The sequence below is a fragment of the Elgaria multicarinata genome, chromosome 16 (assembly GCF_023053635.1).
Source record: "Elgaria multicarinata webbii isolate HBS135686 ecotype San Diego chromosome 16, rElgMul1.1.pri, whole genome shotgun sequence".
Classification (NCBI taxonomy): Eukaryota; Metazoa; Chordata; class Lepidosauria; order Squamata; family Anguidae; genus Elgaria; species Elgaria multicarinata.
The window spans coordinates 27926706-27943283 of record NC_086186.1 but is presented as its reverse complement, the minus strand read 5'-3'; the positions used below and the strand labels follow the sequence as shown (position 1 = coordinate 27943283).

At 41.0% G+C, this 16578-nt stretch overlaps 1 protein-coding gene across 1 annotated transcript in view; it reads left to right on the top strand.

Moving 5' to 3' along the window:
- Positions 1-16578, top strand: part of DENND4A (DENN domain containing 4A) — a 63934-nt gene that overhangs the window by 35354 nt on the left and 12002 nt on the right. The window contains exons 15-21 of the mRNA XM_063142456.1: positions 1424-1559; positions 5715-5921; positions 7519-7647; positions 8215-8359; positions 12954-13070; positions 14233-14382; positions 14694-15784. Of these exons, the coding sequence (XP_062998526.1) occupies positions 1424-1559; positions 5715-5921; positions 7519-7647; positions 8215-8359; positions 12954-13070; positions 14233-14382; positions 14694-15784 (1975 nt within the window). The remainder of the gene's footprint in view (positions 1-1423; positions 1560-5714; positions 5922-7518; positions 7648-8214; positions 8360-12953; positions 13071-14232; positions 14383-14693; positions 15785-16578) is intronic.

Genomic DNA, 16578 nt, shown 5'->3' with positions numbered 1-16578 from the left:
CCTGGGTCTGATCCAGCAGGGCACTTCATATGTCCTTACTGGGAGAAGAGAAGCCAAATGTAGTTTTCCCACCCAGGTTATTGGAGTGGACCTTCCTGTCCCATATATTATTATGTATTTCTTTAGGAAGCCTTTCATGAAACATAAGGTAGATGTCCTTTATACTTAAGTAAGAGCTAAAAAGGGGTTTCTTGTTCAGCGGTAGGCCTTCAGCTTCTTATAGCATGTGATGAATTTAGTAATTATGGGGTTCCCCCCTCCTTCCTGAAAGTCCATTTTTAACCCCGCAATCTAATTTTCTCTTTCAAATGAATTTGCAGATTGATATTGATTTTCATGGGCTTCTTTTCCTGCTTTGTTCATTAGAAACTAAATAAGCTTTACAGAGGTTTCTTGCCTAAATGCAATCAATACTAATGAAGTTGTCAATCTAACTGAATAGCATACTCAAAAAACCTTTAGTTAAATACTGAGCTTTAAGTATGTGTATAGATTTCTAGTCAGCTACTAGTTTCCCTGAAGGGCTACGCTGAGAAGAGGGGGACAAAGCTTCAACCCCTTACTCCTAAGTAACCTGTCATGTGCTCCAGGCTCAGTGGTAGAGTGCACAGATTGTGTGTACAGAAGGTGCCAGGTTCAGTCGCTGGCATCTTCAGCTAAAAGGGTCTGATAACAGATGATAGGAAACACTTCTCTTTGCCTGAGAACCTGGAGAGCCACTGCCAGTCAGAGAGGACAGCACTGGGCTGGATGGACCAATGGCCTGACTCCGTGGGCTTGTTCAGACGACACTTCAGACTCTGGTTCTCTGGGGCTAGTGCTAACCGCAAGCCGTGCTGTCACAAACAACACTTTAAGCCATGGTTAGAGCCGCTAAACCTGCTGCAGACGGTCTGACTGGGGTTAGTGAGTGTGTGAGCAGGGTTTAGCAAAACGCATCGCACAAGACACCTTAAACCCTGTTGCTTAACCAAAAGCCTTAACCAGCAGGGTTTAAGGTGTCTTCTGAACAGGCCCATAATGAGGCATCTTCATGTGTTCATATATTCATCCCTCCACGTCCCTTTACTGCCACTTAGAGTCAGCAAAGGGATGTAGCCTGACTAGAGAGTCAGGCAGCATATCTGAGGAGTCCAATGAGGCCCATGTCTCCCAGTTGCTGATCCTTATTACAGATGTCAATAAATACATGTGAGAAAGATGTCATCCCCCAACTTGTCTTCTGTCCAAATAGCAAAGCAGTGCACCAAGCTTGTGCATTCCTTACTAAGCATTTTCCTGCTATCTAGTGGAATCCCTTCCATTGGCTGTAAAATATTGCTTTAAGTCAGAAGAATACTAGAGCACTTCAATGGCTCTGCCTTCTCAGGGTAATGTGGGATATAAGTACATAAAATTAAGTGGTGCCTTCTTTCTTTTTCAGTTATAGTGGTTTTCCTGTGCTAAGACAAGAACTGTTTGAGCGGCCTGCAGGACTTCTGACAATACAGAACAGCAAGTTGTTTTCAAAAGCCAGCAGTCCAAACAGCCCATTGCCAATGTTCAGGAGAACAAAACAGGTATTTAATAAGCATGCCACACCTTTGGTTGTTCAGAGTTCTGTGTTTCCTGGATTTGCTGTGAGCTCCATCAGACAATCGTTTTATGTCTCCTGCGCACCTCCCGCCCCTTCTAGCCTTTTTCACGCCACAAAAAAACATCCCAGTAAGTCTGACTGAGACGGAAGTTGCCACTACTTCCTGCTGTGTGCAAAACGGCCCAGTGAATGGGTCAAATATACATTGTTTACTTCCTGTTACAAAAGAGGAAGTAATGAGGGACAAACACGTGGGCGGAAAAGCGATGGTAAGGAAACACAATTTTCCCCTGTGTGATGATGCTTTGCGTCTCCCAGGGTGTTCTAAAAAGCATTTCAACAGTCTCTGCATATGTCTTGGAGAGTTGTATCAAATTGCAGGACCTCTTGCTCTCTCCCAATCCAGCAAATCACAATTCTGGCATGCTTGAAATAAATACAGTTGAGTTATAGAAACTCACATCCTTTGGGGCTTTGGACTGGAGTGCTTCTCAAACAGCAGCCCCCTAATGCTTGATAGCAAACTGCTTTGGAAACTCAGAAAAATGTAGAAAGCATGTTACGGGATGGCAAATGACACCTACCGTTAATAAGAGAGGAAAATGGTCAAACCTCCCACAGGGTATGCCTGAAGTAGCTTTTTGGATCCTGGTTGCAATGAAAAGTTGAGGAAAGCTTTCAGGCTACACAAATGTAATGACATAAGAGCAAGCATTGTGTAAAATATATTATGGAATGGATTCTCTATGCAATGAGTGGGGGGGGACGACAATCAAAGAACCTGTAGTCATGTAGCAGTCCAGAAATGCATATTTGTGTTTTGTATGGGTATTGCAGGAACAATGATTCCCGCATTCAAGTGCTCTACTAACCTTTGCTTCTCAATGACATGTACTTTGGTTGAGTGCCTGCACTGAATTCTAAAGAGGATCTCAGGCTCCCTAGAGGCTCCACGCTATAATTTAATCTCACAGTTCGTTTTTCTTTCCCAGCAGCTGTTGCATAGCAGCTAGAATTAGTGATGTTACATCACTAGGACTGCAATTCTGTACCCATTTACCTGGGAGTAAGCCCTAATGGGACTTATTTCTAGTAGATAAATATAGGATTGTGATGTGAGCCTCTTTAAAAGGCATTTCTTCTTCCGCAATTTATATTCTCTTCATAACCTTGAACATTGAAGGCGCTTTATAAATAGATATTAATAATAATTATAACAACCTGTTTTATCGAATAACTTGCCTCCGTACTACCCATCTGAACAAAGGTTTCACATTTTCTTCTGTTCTTCACCCAGGTCTTGTTGGTTTTCTTTTGAGGGGTGTGTAAGTGCCCATGTTGTGGCCCTGATTTCCATATTAGTGTTTCTTGTTCGCCCACAGGGAATGAGGACGGCCCAAGGAGCGCTAGGATCGGGACCCCACTGAGGGCACTGCCAACTGGCACTGATTTCCTTCTCCATTCGCGATCCATTTTTACCTCTCTCTTTTTTTTAATGAATTTTTCAAAAAATACAAATAACGGGTTCATACACAATAAACGGTTTCTGATCAGGTGCAGAGCGCTGGATAAGGATCCAGAGAATTGTGCAAGTTGTTCTATGTGCCCAAGAGGGTTTGGGGCACGTGTAAGGTTTTGTGCTTGTGTTTCCTTTATAGCCATGCCATATGTCGACCCATTTTTGAAACTGAAGAGACTTTCAAAAACAGAAAGGGGTGTGTGTGCTGTTTCAAAGAGGAAAAAGCTGAAAATCCCACTGGACATGCGGAAACTCTTGGGTGCTCCTAAAGTCCTGGCCCAGCGTCCTGTTTCCCAATGACCTAGGGAGGTTGTGGGCTCTCCCACACTAGAGGCATTCAAGATACAGCTGGGCAGCCATCTGTCAGGCATGCTTTAAGGTGGATTCCTGCATTGGACTAGATGACCTTAGGCAACCCTTCCAATTCTACTTTTCTATGGTTCTGTGATTCCCACAGTGGCTGAATAGATGCTTTCAAGAAGCCCACAAGCAATAGCTTTCTTCCAGTTTTGCTCCCCAGTAGCTGGTATTCAGAAACACACTGCCTCTGAACCTGGAGGCCGTGTATGGCCATCATGTCTTGTAGCCATTTATCAACCTTCCCTCCATAGTTTAATCCCCCCTTTAAAGGCAGCTAAGACAGTGGCCATTGCTGCTCATCCCAACTCAGGACAAGAACAAGAGAAAATAAAGGGAAGTAATTCACCAGCAGCTTCTTCCTTGAATGTGGTTGGAGGCATCTGTTTGTGTAGTGGTAGTTGCAGCAAACTGGGAACAGATTTAACATCTAATTTGGATAGTTAAACTACGTCGTCTTATTTGTTTCTTGTTCTTGTGAGCAAAATTTGGCTTGTAGAAATGCAGATATATGCTCACATGATGTTTTAATTAATGAAAATTCTTTTGAGCACCTGCTGGTTGTACAACAAGTGTAATGAGCTAGTGATTCATCATTATTTTCTACAATGCTGCTCTTGTTCAATATTCGGATAACAGCAGCACTTTGATTTTTACCTATCTGTCTTGTGGTTTGAGCAACCATTTAAGCAGCTTATTTCCCCCTTTAATAGACTTCACATTCTATTACCTTTCAGATGAATATTTATGCTCTGTATTGGTGATTCTGGCATGCTGTCGCCCTGAAACAATTTTCCCAGATAATAGTTTGCATTTCAAACTGCCATTTTAAATGCCATTATTCTTAGTGCTATTAGTTATCCTTGCGACTTCCCATTTATAAGCTAGAAACATCAGTGTTCTGATTTATTTTAGCAATTATGCGGATGTCAGATCTGACTGTCCAGGTGCAGCCCTGGCTGAATTAGGCCAGCAAAAGGCTGCTCATCCATGGATAAGAAGGCCAAAGGAGACAGAGCTAAGCAGAGCCTGGGTGGGCAGATAGATTGGTCAGCTAGCAAGCAGGGGCATCACCTGACGAGTGTTTTATTGCACACTCGTTGCTGGGCACTCACAGATATTCGCAGGTCCCTCTCACAATGTCGTCTGCATCCTGTGCGCCTCCTGCCCCTTCTAGCTATTTGTGTGACAAAAAAACACCCCAGTAAGTCCAGCTTATTTTTTGAGACGGAAGTTGCCACCATCTCCTGCTGTGTGCAGGAGAAGCAGCGTCATCAGAATGGGCCACGTGCATGTTGTTTACTTTCTCTTTTAAAAGAGGAAGTAATGAGGGACAAACACACGGGCGGAGAAGTGACGGTGAGGAAACGTGATTTCCCCCCGTGTGATGAAGCTCCAGGTATAGGCTGATAGCAGCTTTTCTTCACACTGAAAACATGTTGCTGAGGAGCCAGGCCAGAAACTAAGTGCCAGCCTAGTGAGTGGATCTCCTGACATTGTTTTCAGAATTAAAAAAATAGCCACCAGGGACTGCTAATTCGATTGCTATATTGATGCATGGGGAAGGAAGGGTTATCATATTATCCTCAGTGCTGTTTCCTTCATCGAGACCAGACTGGCTCCAGGTTTCTGAGCTTCGGAGGACAACGGTTTTGTTTTGAGCTCCGCAGCCTGTTTTCGTTTTTATTATTTTAAATACTCGTTTGAAGTGTTTTAATTGCTCCAAATACTTACATTTTCATGTGTTGCTGTAAGCAGTCACATTTTATCAGAGAGTTTTGTCTTATCCCTTTTCTGTGGACTAATTAGCGTGTTGGGGCTTCCCTCATCAAAATAATCCCCTTGAAGGGGAAGGGAAGAATTAAAACCTTCTCCCACCACAGCAGCCCTGATCCAGTTTGCCTTCCTTCTCTCCACGCTCCCACCCTCTTTTCCAAGCAGGTGCACTTAAGCTTTGAAGAGAACATTGGGAGAGCTGATCATGGCCCTCTGGCATTTTGTCTAATTTTGGCCCTGAGCTCTGTAGGTCCATGTCAAAACTCTTTGACAACCACTAGGTCAGTAGCTGCAGTACCGCTTTCTGGCCAGCTGAATTGGTGATAACCAAGTATAGTGGACAATGGTCTATTGTTCCCAAACCTGTTACAGGATTAATTAATGATGTAATTAATCTAGCCCTGTCCTTTTCTTCCTATTATGGATCCATATGATTTCAAAGATGTAATGTGACTAAAGCATATTATTTTCAATGTGTCCCTGCAGGAGATTAAGTCAGCCCATAAGATAGCCAAGAGATACTCCTCTATCCCTCAGATGTGGTCCAGGTGCTTGCTGCGCCATTGCTATGGCCTATGGTTTATCTGCCTCCCTGCCTATGTCAAAGTGTGTCATTCCAAAGTGCGGGCTTTGAGAACAGCCTATGATGTGCTCCGGAAAATGCACACAAAAAAGATTGATCCACCTGATGAGGTAAATGGATATCCCTTCTGGTACATGTTGTCCTTATGAGGTATGTAAGTTCCTTAAGAGTAAAGCAGTAACAAATTCAGTCTTTGAGCCGCATAACACGACTACTTTGATGGATCCACAGCTGACTGGAGTACTGTACTCAAAGAGTGCTCATCAGTGGTTTCTCATTAAATTGGAGGAAGGCATCGAGTGGAGTGCTGCAGGGCTCGGTTCTGGGCCCTGTACTCTTCGGCATTTTGGAGGAAGAGGTGGAGGGAATCCTTATTAAATCCGCAGGTGACAGAAAGTTTTATTATGGCTTTAATTTTTGTGAACCGCCCAGAGAGCTTCGGCGATTGGGCGGTATAAAAATAGCTTCGGCTATTGGGCGGTATAAAAATGTAATAAATAAATAAATAAATAAACTGAGGGAAGGGGCGGCAGCAGCTAGCTACTACCTTAGAAGATAGAGAAAAAAAATTCAAAATGATTTTGGTAGGTTAGAACACTGGCAGAAAATAACAGAATGAAATTTAAAAGACACAAGTGCAAAGTTCTTCAGTTAAGACAAAGAAATGAAATTATTATTATTATTATTATTATTAATTTATATAGCACCATCAATGTACATGGTGCTGTACAGAGTAAAACAGTAAATAGCAAGACCCTGCCGCATAGGCTTACATTCTAATAAAATCATGATAAAACAATAAGGAGGGGAAGAGAATGCACCAAACAGGCAGTATAAAAGTCAGAACAAAATCAAGTTTTAAAAGCTTTAGGAAAAAGCAAAGTTTTTAGCTGAGCTTTAAAAGCTGCGATTGAACTTGTAGTTCTCAAATGTTCTGGAAGAGCGTTCCAGGCGTAAGGGGCAGCCGAAGAAAATGGACGAAGCCGAGCAAGGGATATAAGATGGGGGATACCTGGCTTGCAATGTTACATGTGAAAAGGAACTTGGAGTTGTAGTCGATAACGAGCTGAATATGAGTCAGTAGTGTGATGTGGCTCCAAAAAAGGCAAATGCATTTTTTGTTGCATCAATAGAAGTATGGTGCCCAAATAGAGAGAAGTAATAGTTCCACTGTATTCTGTGCTGGTCAGACCTCAGCTCAAATATTGCATGCAGTTCTGGACACCAGAACTGCATGCAATGCAGTTTAAGAAAAATTCAGATAAATTGGAACGAGTTCAGAGAAGGACAACAAAGGTTATTGGGGACTAGAAACAAAGTCCTACAAGGAAAGCTTGAAGGAACTGGGTTTGTTTAGCCTTGAGAAGAGAAGACCAAAGGAGGATTTGGTACCTAAAGCATTGTCACACAGAAGAGGACCACAGCCTGTTCTTTATCTTACAAGACTTTAGGACGCGAAATAACGGGCTTAAGGTACAGGAGGGCAGATTTCAGTTGAACTTTAGGAAAAGCTTCCTAACAGTCAGAGCAGTTAAGCAGTGAAACCAACTGCCAACAGAGTTGGTGGCTCTCTATCTTTGGAGATATTCAAGTAGAGACAACAGTCAGTCATCTGTCAGGGATGCTTTAAACTGGATTCCTGCACTGAGCAGGGGGCGGGACTTGATGGCTGGATTCAGTGGACCCTCTATGATTCTGTTTTTTCAGGTATGCTACCGGGTGTTGATGCAGTTATGCGGACAATATGGCCAACCTGTGTTAGCTGTGAGAGTCCTGTTTGAAATGAAAAAAGCTGGAGTTGATCCTAATGCCATTACATATGGTTATTATAATAAGGTAAATAAAATGTTTGTGGTCCACTTTTTATTAATTATTTGATAGCCTTTCATTTCAGTACCAGAAAACTCATAAACCATAAAGGTAGTATAATGCCCAACCTGATTTTCAATCAATGACTAACTGACCAGTGCCTGATGTTAGCAATTTAAAGTACATACATTCTTATGTGGCTATGGTGACGACTTGAAGTGCCATAGTTACTAATCTGAATCCACACTGAGGGCCAAAACAAATTTGGTCCAAATCTTAACTTCCCCTCTTCCAACTGATGGGAATTTAAACATACTGCATTTACTCAGATTGCAGGTGGGAAGTCTCATGAAGTGCTACAGTCCAGAAACAAGTTTACTACCACAACTGATTTTTTTTAATGAGAATTGAGCCAGAATGTTAGATGCAACTAGGAAAACCTAGGTTCAGATCCTTATTCAGCCATGAAGTTTTTTGAGTGGGCACTGTCTAAGCCTCAGCTAACTCATTGAATTGTTTTAATTCAGAATGGGATATCCAAAATTATGCTGCTTTGGATGTATGTGACTAAATTTCCATTTAATGTTGTTATAGGCTGTGTTGGAAAGTACCTGGCCTTCAAGTAATCGAAGCGGTTATTTTCTGTGGACAAAGATAAGAAATGTTGTCTTAGGAATAGCACAGTTTAAAAGAGTTCTAAGAAAGCAACCTGCAAATGGCATCCACAAAGCTCTTTCTGGTATAGTATTCATCTATGCCTTTTAGTTTCTAACTGTAGGATTGTTATTTATTTTAGATAGCTATACACACAAAGCAGTATTTTCAAAAACAGTTGAATTTGCACAGCATGTTTTAATCATTGGTTCCCTTGCAGAATTTGTTTCCGACTGTTGTGCTTATAGAATGGTTGCTGGAGGTGTAGGCTTAGAAAAAGTTGCCCATGCATAGGAGTGGGCGGGAATCTAGGATCTTGATCACGAGATGCTCCTGAAGAGTCCATATGGGCTACCACCAATGCTGTTGTAAAGTTTTCCATGTGTTCTAATCTAGAAGCATACCCTTGGATAGATGCCTTGTGGCTGTTAATAATATTAGCCCTCCTATACTGAAAAAGGCCTGATTGCAATGAGCATAGAACTGATGCATGGATCAGTCCAGGGGGGTTGCATGAGAAGCTGTGTTTTGAGTGGACAGTTAACCCATATATAGTCCAGATGGGAATAGCCTTTATGGTTTTTCTTTTAAATTAATACTTTTATTTATTTTCCACAAAGACAAGACACATAAGGAAAGGTAAAAAACAATACAAACTAAATCACAACGCAAACATCTACTAAAATAAACACAAATACATAAGGCTATATTCCATTTAAAGCGATCTCCATGTCAGACGGCAAATATCAATTAGTTCTAGTTAACCAGGTCTGGATTACATAAAAGCAAGCAAATGTATATAGCAAAGGCAGAGATACAAGTTATATATAAAATCCGCATACAAATATATCATCTTTTTGCAGTTCTTGTATATACTCAATAAAAGGTTTCCAGTCCATTACGTATGAAGCTATTGTTCCTTCTTTTAATAACGCCTTTATGGTTTTCAGAGTATAAAGTGGAGACTTGCTGGTGCAGTTACTGAATTGCAATGTGTCCACTAAATTTGCAGTTTTACAGCAAACTAAGATATTTTAGTTAATGCAGGATATGGTGGGTTTGATCTTACTGATGGCGAAGTATTTTTATATAATTTTTATGTTGTTAATACTGTACTACTGAGTTCCCATAAATCAGCCTTTGTCTTTGTGCTGGTACAGTCTCATTCTCATGAAGATTTAATCGCCTTGTATAACAAATTAAAGCCTTAATGGAATGGATAACTCTTTTAGAGACAGAGATGGATTCAAGTAACTTCTGGATTTTGTATTTTCAAAGTGTATATGTGTTTGTGGGGGGAATCAGCCAGAGTTGGTTTCTTTGACCTGGCAGCCCCTAAGTGCAGACTGAAATAGATGTAGCAAGTAGTAGAGTCTAATCAAATGGAGTGCTATCTCTTCCTACACTCCATCTTAACTCTCTCGCTAAATGGAGACTTCACGGCTTCAACATAAAGCCAATCTCTTCCCTGCTGTCCCTCTTTGGTTTAACATCTTTCCTGGTGAAGAGTGCTAGAGAACATGAAAGCTTCCTGACTGTTTTCTGACATTCTGTTTGGGCTAGTAAAGGTTTTGCCTGACACTGGGTTTTGAAATATTTTAGACAGAATGTGTGATCCCCAAATAATAATTATAGGATATGTGCAGATAAGCAAAATCTCAAGTAGCAAAGAGAATGGGATCAGCAAAATGATATTGTTGGCTTCTTTAAATTACCAACTTATACTTCTTAATTTAGAAAAAATATAACTCCATGTTTTTTTTAATACGATGGACACAGTGAAAGCTTCAAAACTGCTTGTATTTCTCAATTAGCACAGTATTTGCCCCCCACCCACCCCCCAAAACCCAGAAAAAAATCTAGGCTGGTCTTATCTATTGAAAATAATAAGAGGATATAGTAACCCCAGCAACGAGAGTAATCAACAAGCGTTTTTCAGAGTATAGTTTCTCATGATGTACACCTGCTAATCCTGATCTCAGTGCAATAAGTTCTTACTTGCAGAATGTTCTCATTAAAAAGTTAGAGCCCCAGCATAAAGCTTTAATGAAGACATACATAACTCACAAATGCATTGCGGATCTGATTGAAAAAGAGCCTCTTTTCTAATTTTACAAGAATTTTTTAGGCAAACTGGAAGTTCCCCTAAAGAACATAAGAAGAGCCGTGCTGGATCAGACCGAGGGTTCATCTAGACCAGCACTCTGTTCACACAGTGGCCCACCAGCTGTCGACTAAAGCTTTTACTGAGATTCTTCCTAGAGGTGTATTGCCCCTTCCTGGTCTCTGTTGGAGTTGATGGTCCCCGTTGAGGAAGATATAAGACAAAAGTATTAGAGAATCATACAACCCAATAGCACAGCTGTAGGACTTTTTCCATCCAAATATGCATAGGATTGCACTCTAAGTGCCATCATGTTTTAGATGGGTAAGCATAGAAGACCAGAGCACTGCTACAAGCACCCACATGATGCAAGATTTTGTGTGGAGGTTCAATGGAGAAGCAAGTTAACCCCGGAGTGTCTTCATGAGAAAGTAGTTGATTTTACTGCAGATTTAAATATGAGAAATGAATGTGAAACCTGTGAAAAAAATAATGAGAATTTTCAAGGGTTCTATTTTCCAGAACACAGCAGGATTTACCGTAAATTTAGAGAGGAAAGTATGCTGGAACAGGTAGCTATATTCAGTACTTCTAGATTTGTAGTTTTCTGCACCCAAAAATATGTGTAGAAAACAGATCCACCTTGAAGAACTCATCTAGATCATTTAGATAGACATGAATGATTTGGTTTCAGCTATGTAGCACATTTTGCTGCACATTAACACTTGAAAATAAGACGAGGTACGTTACATGCTGGGAAATATACTTAGGTGCAACACTGACAGAAGAGAATGTTCACAGTTCTGTGTCATTCTGCACAAGCAATGAGGAACAAATATTTATTTATTACATTTCTATATTGCCCAATAGCCAAGCTCTCTGGGTGGTTCACAACAATTAAAACCATAAAATACAACTTGAAAGGTTGTCACACAGAAGAGGGTCAGGATTGCTTCTTGATCATCCTAGAGTGCAGGACACGGAAGAATGGGCTCAAGTTACAGGAAGCCAAATGCTGGCTGGACATCAGAAAAAACTTCCTGACTGTTAGAGCAGTACGACAATGGAACCAATGACCTAAGGAGGTCGTGGGCTCTCCCACACTAGGGGCCTTCAAGAGGCAGCTGGACAGCCCTCTGTCAGGGATGCTTTAAGGTGGATTCCTGCATTGAGCAGGGGGGTTGGACTCAATGGCCTTAGAAGCCCCTTCCAACTCTACTATTGTATGATTCTATGAGTGTGGAAAGAATTTCAGTCAGAGCTCACAACTTAGTATTCATCAAAGAATTTGTATAGGGGAGAAACCATATAAATGCATGGAAAGAGGTTCACTCAGTTGCGTTGAGTTTTCCCACTAGCTACAGAGTTCTCTGGCAAGAGCGGCGAAAGGAGCGAATGCTGGTCTAGGAGAGCTACCAGGATTGGGATTTTTTGCAGCAGCAGTGGCTGATGGGATACCATTGGGAGGACCGGAGGAGGAGGAGAGAGAGCAGAGGAGCTGTCAATCAAACGCCAGGATGGATTTTACTCAACTCCATGGTAGCCCACAGTCAATGGTAGATTTAGAACTTGTGTGAGGTGTACCTCCTAAAAACTCAGTCATTGAATGGAGTTTTCATACTGCATTCACTAATGTGTTGTCTGAACTGAGCTGATAACATAGAATATAAAGATTTAAAGGTTTAAAACGACAGTATACAAATAATAATAATAACCAAAGGGAACCTAGCTGAAGTGCAAAGATTTAAAATACAATACCAGATTTAAAACAGAAGCTGAAAAAAAATAAAATGCCTGGGAAAATAAAAATGTCTTCACCTCGCTCCAAAAAGAGCACAGTGCAGATGCCATTTAGATGTTAAACAGCATGGGGGATAAAATAGAGCCCTGTGGCACCCCATGGCATAACTGCAGAGGGACAGCAAGAATCCCCCAGCACCACCTTCTAAAATCGGCCATCCAAGTAGGAGCAGAACCACTGCAGTGCACTACCTCCAACTCCCAGCCCAGATACCTTATCCAGGCGGATATCAAAAGCTGCTGAAAGGCCAAGAAAATCAACAGGGTCACACTTACCCTGTCCCTTCCCTGGCAAAGGTCATCCCAAAGGGCGATCAAGGCAGTTTGCTTTTAAAATCCAGGCCTGAAGTCCGATATAAATGGATCTAGATGAACTGTTTCAGATTTTCCTAGAGCTGGCCAGCAACCACCTGCTCAAGCACCTTGCCCGGGAAAGGGGGTATTAGCAACCAGCCGACAGTTGTCAACATCTTCTGGATTGTGCTGCTATTCTGTTCTTTCCTTCCTTAATGAATTTTCTGCCGTAGGGAAAAAGACAGTTGTGGTGGGGAAAACAGGATGGTTAAATCTGGATGACTGTGATGTCTGGAACATCCATAAAATTATGTAAACAAAGGAAAGTTACTACACATAAAAAATAACGCATCTGGAAGCATCCTTAGTCTCTGACTCATCATCCCACTGTTCCTTTTCTGTTTGGTATTCCTTTTTTTTTCCTTTTGGGAAAAATATATTTGCTAACTTTTCTCATCCTGTTGTTTTCATATTATAATAGGGGAACATTCAGATCTCTTATACAGGCTGTCTAAAGAAGCAATTAAGCAAGAAAAAGCAACTGTTCAGAAGGATGGTGAAAAAAAAGAAGAGAAAAAAGAGAGTGACTCCAGTTCCTGTATGTATCAAATATTGGTAGCTGGCATGTCTGAATTCTATTCCATGACATCCAAATAGGTTTGGTTTGATTCGAACTTAATGAGTGTTTTTTCTATAGGGCATTCCTTTTGAAGCTTGTTTTACTGTTGTACTTCTATGCTGTATTGTTCCATAGACATCCAACAGTAGAGAAAGCTTCAGTTTGGAGGCTGAGCCTATAGCATAATGTGAGTTGTAGCATGCTGTTCCTAGGCATTACTGGGCCCACTAGAAGGACAATGGAGATAATTTTAAAGGGAGACTTGCTTTTCTCTATTGTGCCATTCTGTCTACCCTTTTATTAATGGATGAGCATTTATTGGAGAAATATACACAATGCTGAACCTTATTTTTTTAAAAAAAAACACAACTATATGCTTTCACATGACTTTGGAATGTTTAAAATATGGTATATCTACAGGGGATTTATTCCATTATGGGTTGCTTAAGCCGGAAATGAAAAACTTGAATTTTTTGCTTCAGCCGAAGTTAATGTGCTTCAGGGATATATCTGGAATATCCTTGAAATATAGGGCAGTTCCTTGCCAAACCAAAAAAACCACAATCCTCCTTGGTGGAGCCTTTCACCCCCTCTACAGTTATCTATTTTAGAACATGTATAGGTTTTAACACTTCATTAGGGCTTTACTGATATTTGCATTGTGTATGTATATATTATACAAGGGTGTATGTTTACTTTACCACTGAAGGGGACCATTGGTCAAAACACATTTGGTAGCAGTTTTTAAATGTTATACTATTGAGTTTTTAGTGGCCCAGTACATATTGGTAATTGTTTTCATTGATTAAATAATTTAAAATTGTTTCATCATCACTGTTATTTAATTGTTACTATCACCGCTTGTATTGTCACCAGTGTACCCAACCCAGTTGTTCTGTTTCACTGAAATAGTCTGTTTCAAATAGTTTCAGTGATCACTTGTGTCACCACCTGCCCTTGTAAACAGCAAAGAAAGATGTGGAATGCATTTGATATTATAGCATGGCAGCATCTGTCCTGACTTTTGGATACCTAACACTGGGACAAAGTGGCCTGCAGTTAATGAATGTTTTCAAGTATTTATTACAAAAAAAACTCAAATCCTGACAAATTCTTCATGTATCTTGTGTGTTGTATACAGTATCTGAGATAGAGAGTGGAAAGGGAAGCGGTGACTGCCTTCCTGCACTGAATTATCAAAATTCCAATAATGTTAAGCCTGAGTCAAGGATTGTTCGCATTAGTAATACAATTGGAAAACCAGCAGATACAGCAGGAGATATTGGTACAGGTAAGCTGGCACAGTTAAAGATTCCGTATTACTATGTGGTAACTTTTCTACTTTTATTTTACTTATTTTCTATAAGAAAGCATTCCCATTGTATGCACCCGTTCATATGGTGGTCAGATTTTTCAAAGCACTAGATGGGTTACCTGTAAAAATGGTAGTAAAATAAGGGTCTCTTCCACCGCCCGCCCCCCTAACCCACCAAACAAAACCCTAGATGTGTTAGGAAATTACATACGCATGCATGGTTTATGACAGCCTTTTAAATGCTTTGCTTTATGATGAAAGATTTTGTGTGTACTTTTCCCTCTCAGAAAGCTCTGCAGGATTGCTATTCTCTTGTTTTGAGGATATCAACAAAACAAGAATGGCTAAAGTCGAAAACTTAAGCAGGCACTTAAATGCAACTGAAATAGAACACAAACGGATAGTTTGGAGAAACAGGAACCGCAATCTGAGTGGAGATGCTCTGATTGAGCTCATGAAAAATCAAATTAATCATGAAATTAGTCCCGAAGAAATTGTTGAGAAACTTGGAGTGGATGCAAAAATCCTCTCTAAAGTTTTCGAGAAGAGAGTAAGGCCAAAAACTCTCAACATCAAGCAATCTTCTTTGGGACCCGGTAAGAGAGGGAACCTGGAGAAAGAATCCAGTGATGAGGATGTGCCCTTCGAGAACACGTTTGTGGACAAAAGAGAGTCCCCAGTTATATTCGATTTGGAAGATTTGGATAATGAAGCTGTCTCAGTGAAAACTGTGATACCGTTGCATAAAAAGCCGAAGAGGATTCAGCGTGCCGTCAGCGTTCCAATAAAACCCATTGAGAAAACTGGTGTTGAAATGGGATTTGATCCACTTTCCTTGCTGGCCGCTGAGACAGAGCAACAAAAAGAGGAAGAGGATGAAGAGGATGACAGAAGTGCCTCAACCCCATCTGCAAAGCGAGATTTAGCTGAAGAAATAGAGATGTATATGAACAATATGAATAGCCCCTTAACGAGCCGCACGCCAAGCATAGATTTGCAAAAAGCCTGCAATGACAAGAACTCCAATAAAAAGAGTCCAACATTGTCCCAGCCATGCCGGAGATCTAGCCTTCCTCCATACTCACCCAGGCCGGCAAGCCTTACCAAATCCAAAAGCTACAATGTAAGAAACGAAGAAAGAGTAAGGGACAGGCTTTGGTCATCTCCAGTGTTCTCCCCGAGCAACCTATCAAGGGGACAATCTCAGGATATGGCTGGCACAGGAACGCTTGCTTCTCCAACTTCGTTCAACCTGGATACACTGTTAACGCCTACCTTTGACGTTCTAAAAAGCAGCATGTTTTCTGCGGGGAAAGGTGTTGCAGAAAAGGCCAGCAAATGGTACTCAAAGTTTGCTACATATGCGGCACCATCAAAGGTAAATCTTTTAGATCATGACTATGAAAAACGCAAAATAGTTCAATAGAGAATAATAATAATAATAATAATAATAATAATAATAATAATAATAATTTCTTACCGCCTCTCCATGTATTTTATACTTACAACAATAAGTATAAAATACATAAAATATTGATTAAAAACATAATGTACATTTATTTATTATTTATTTATTTATTTATTTATTTATTTATCATACTTATACCCCGCTCCTCAGCCAAAAAAGGCTCTCGGAGCGGCTTACACTTCGCAAAAAGACAGTCCCTGCCCTCAGGCTTACAATCTAATAAAGACATGACACACAAGGAAAAGGAGTCAAGGAGGGAGGGAGGGAGGAAAGAGAAAGAGAGAGAGAGAGAGAGTCCAGCAGGAGCAGGCCCCGATGTTACTTCTGCCTGCTCCTGTCCCCTCGGTCTTTCTTCTTCCCCACAGGGCCAAGATGGCAGTTTGCCCTGTGGGAGGGGGGAAGAGTCCAGCAGGAGCAGGCCCCGATGTTACTTCTGCCTGCTCTGTCCCCTCGGTCCTTCTTCTTCCCCACAGGGCCAAGATGGCAGTTTGCCCTGTGGGGGGGGGGGAAGAGTCCAGCAGGAGCAGGCCCCGATGTTACTTCTGCCTGCTCCTGTCCCCTCTGTCCTTCTTCTACATTGTTAACACTTTCTAAAAAAACATACTAAAAGCATCCTAAACAATCCTAATTGTTCAGCATTGTCCTTCACTTAATCCTTTATGACTCACATTATATCAATACCACTTCATTTTTTTGTATAGGAC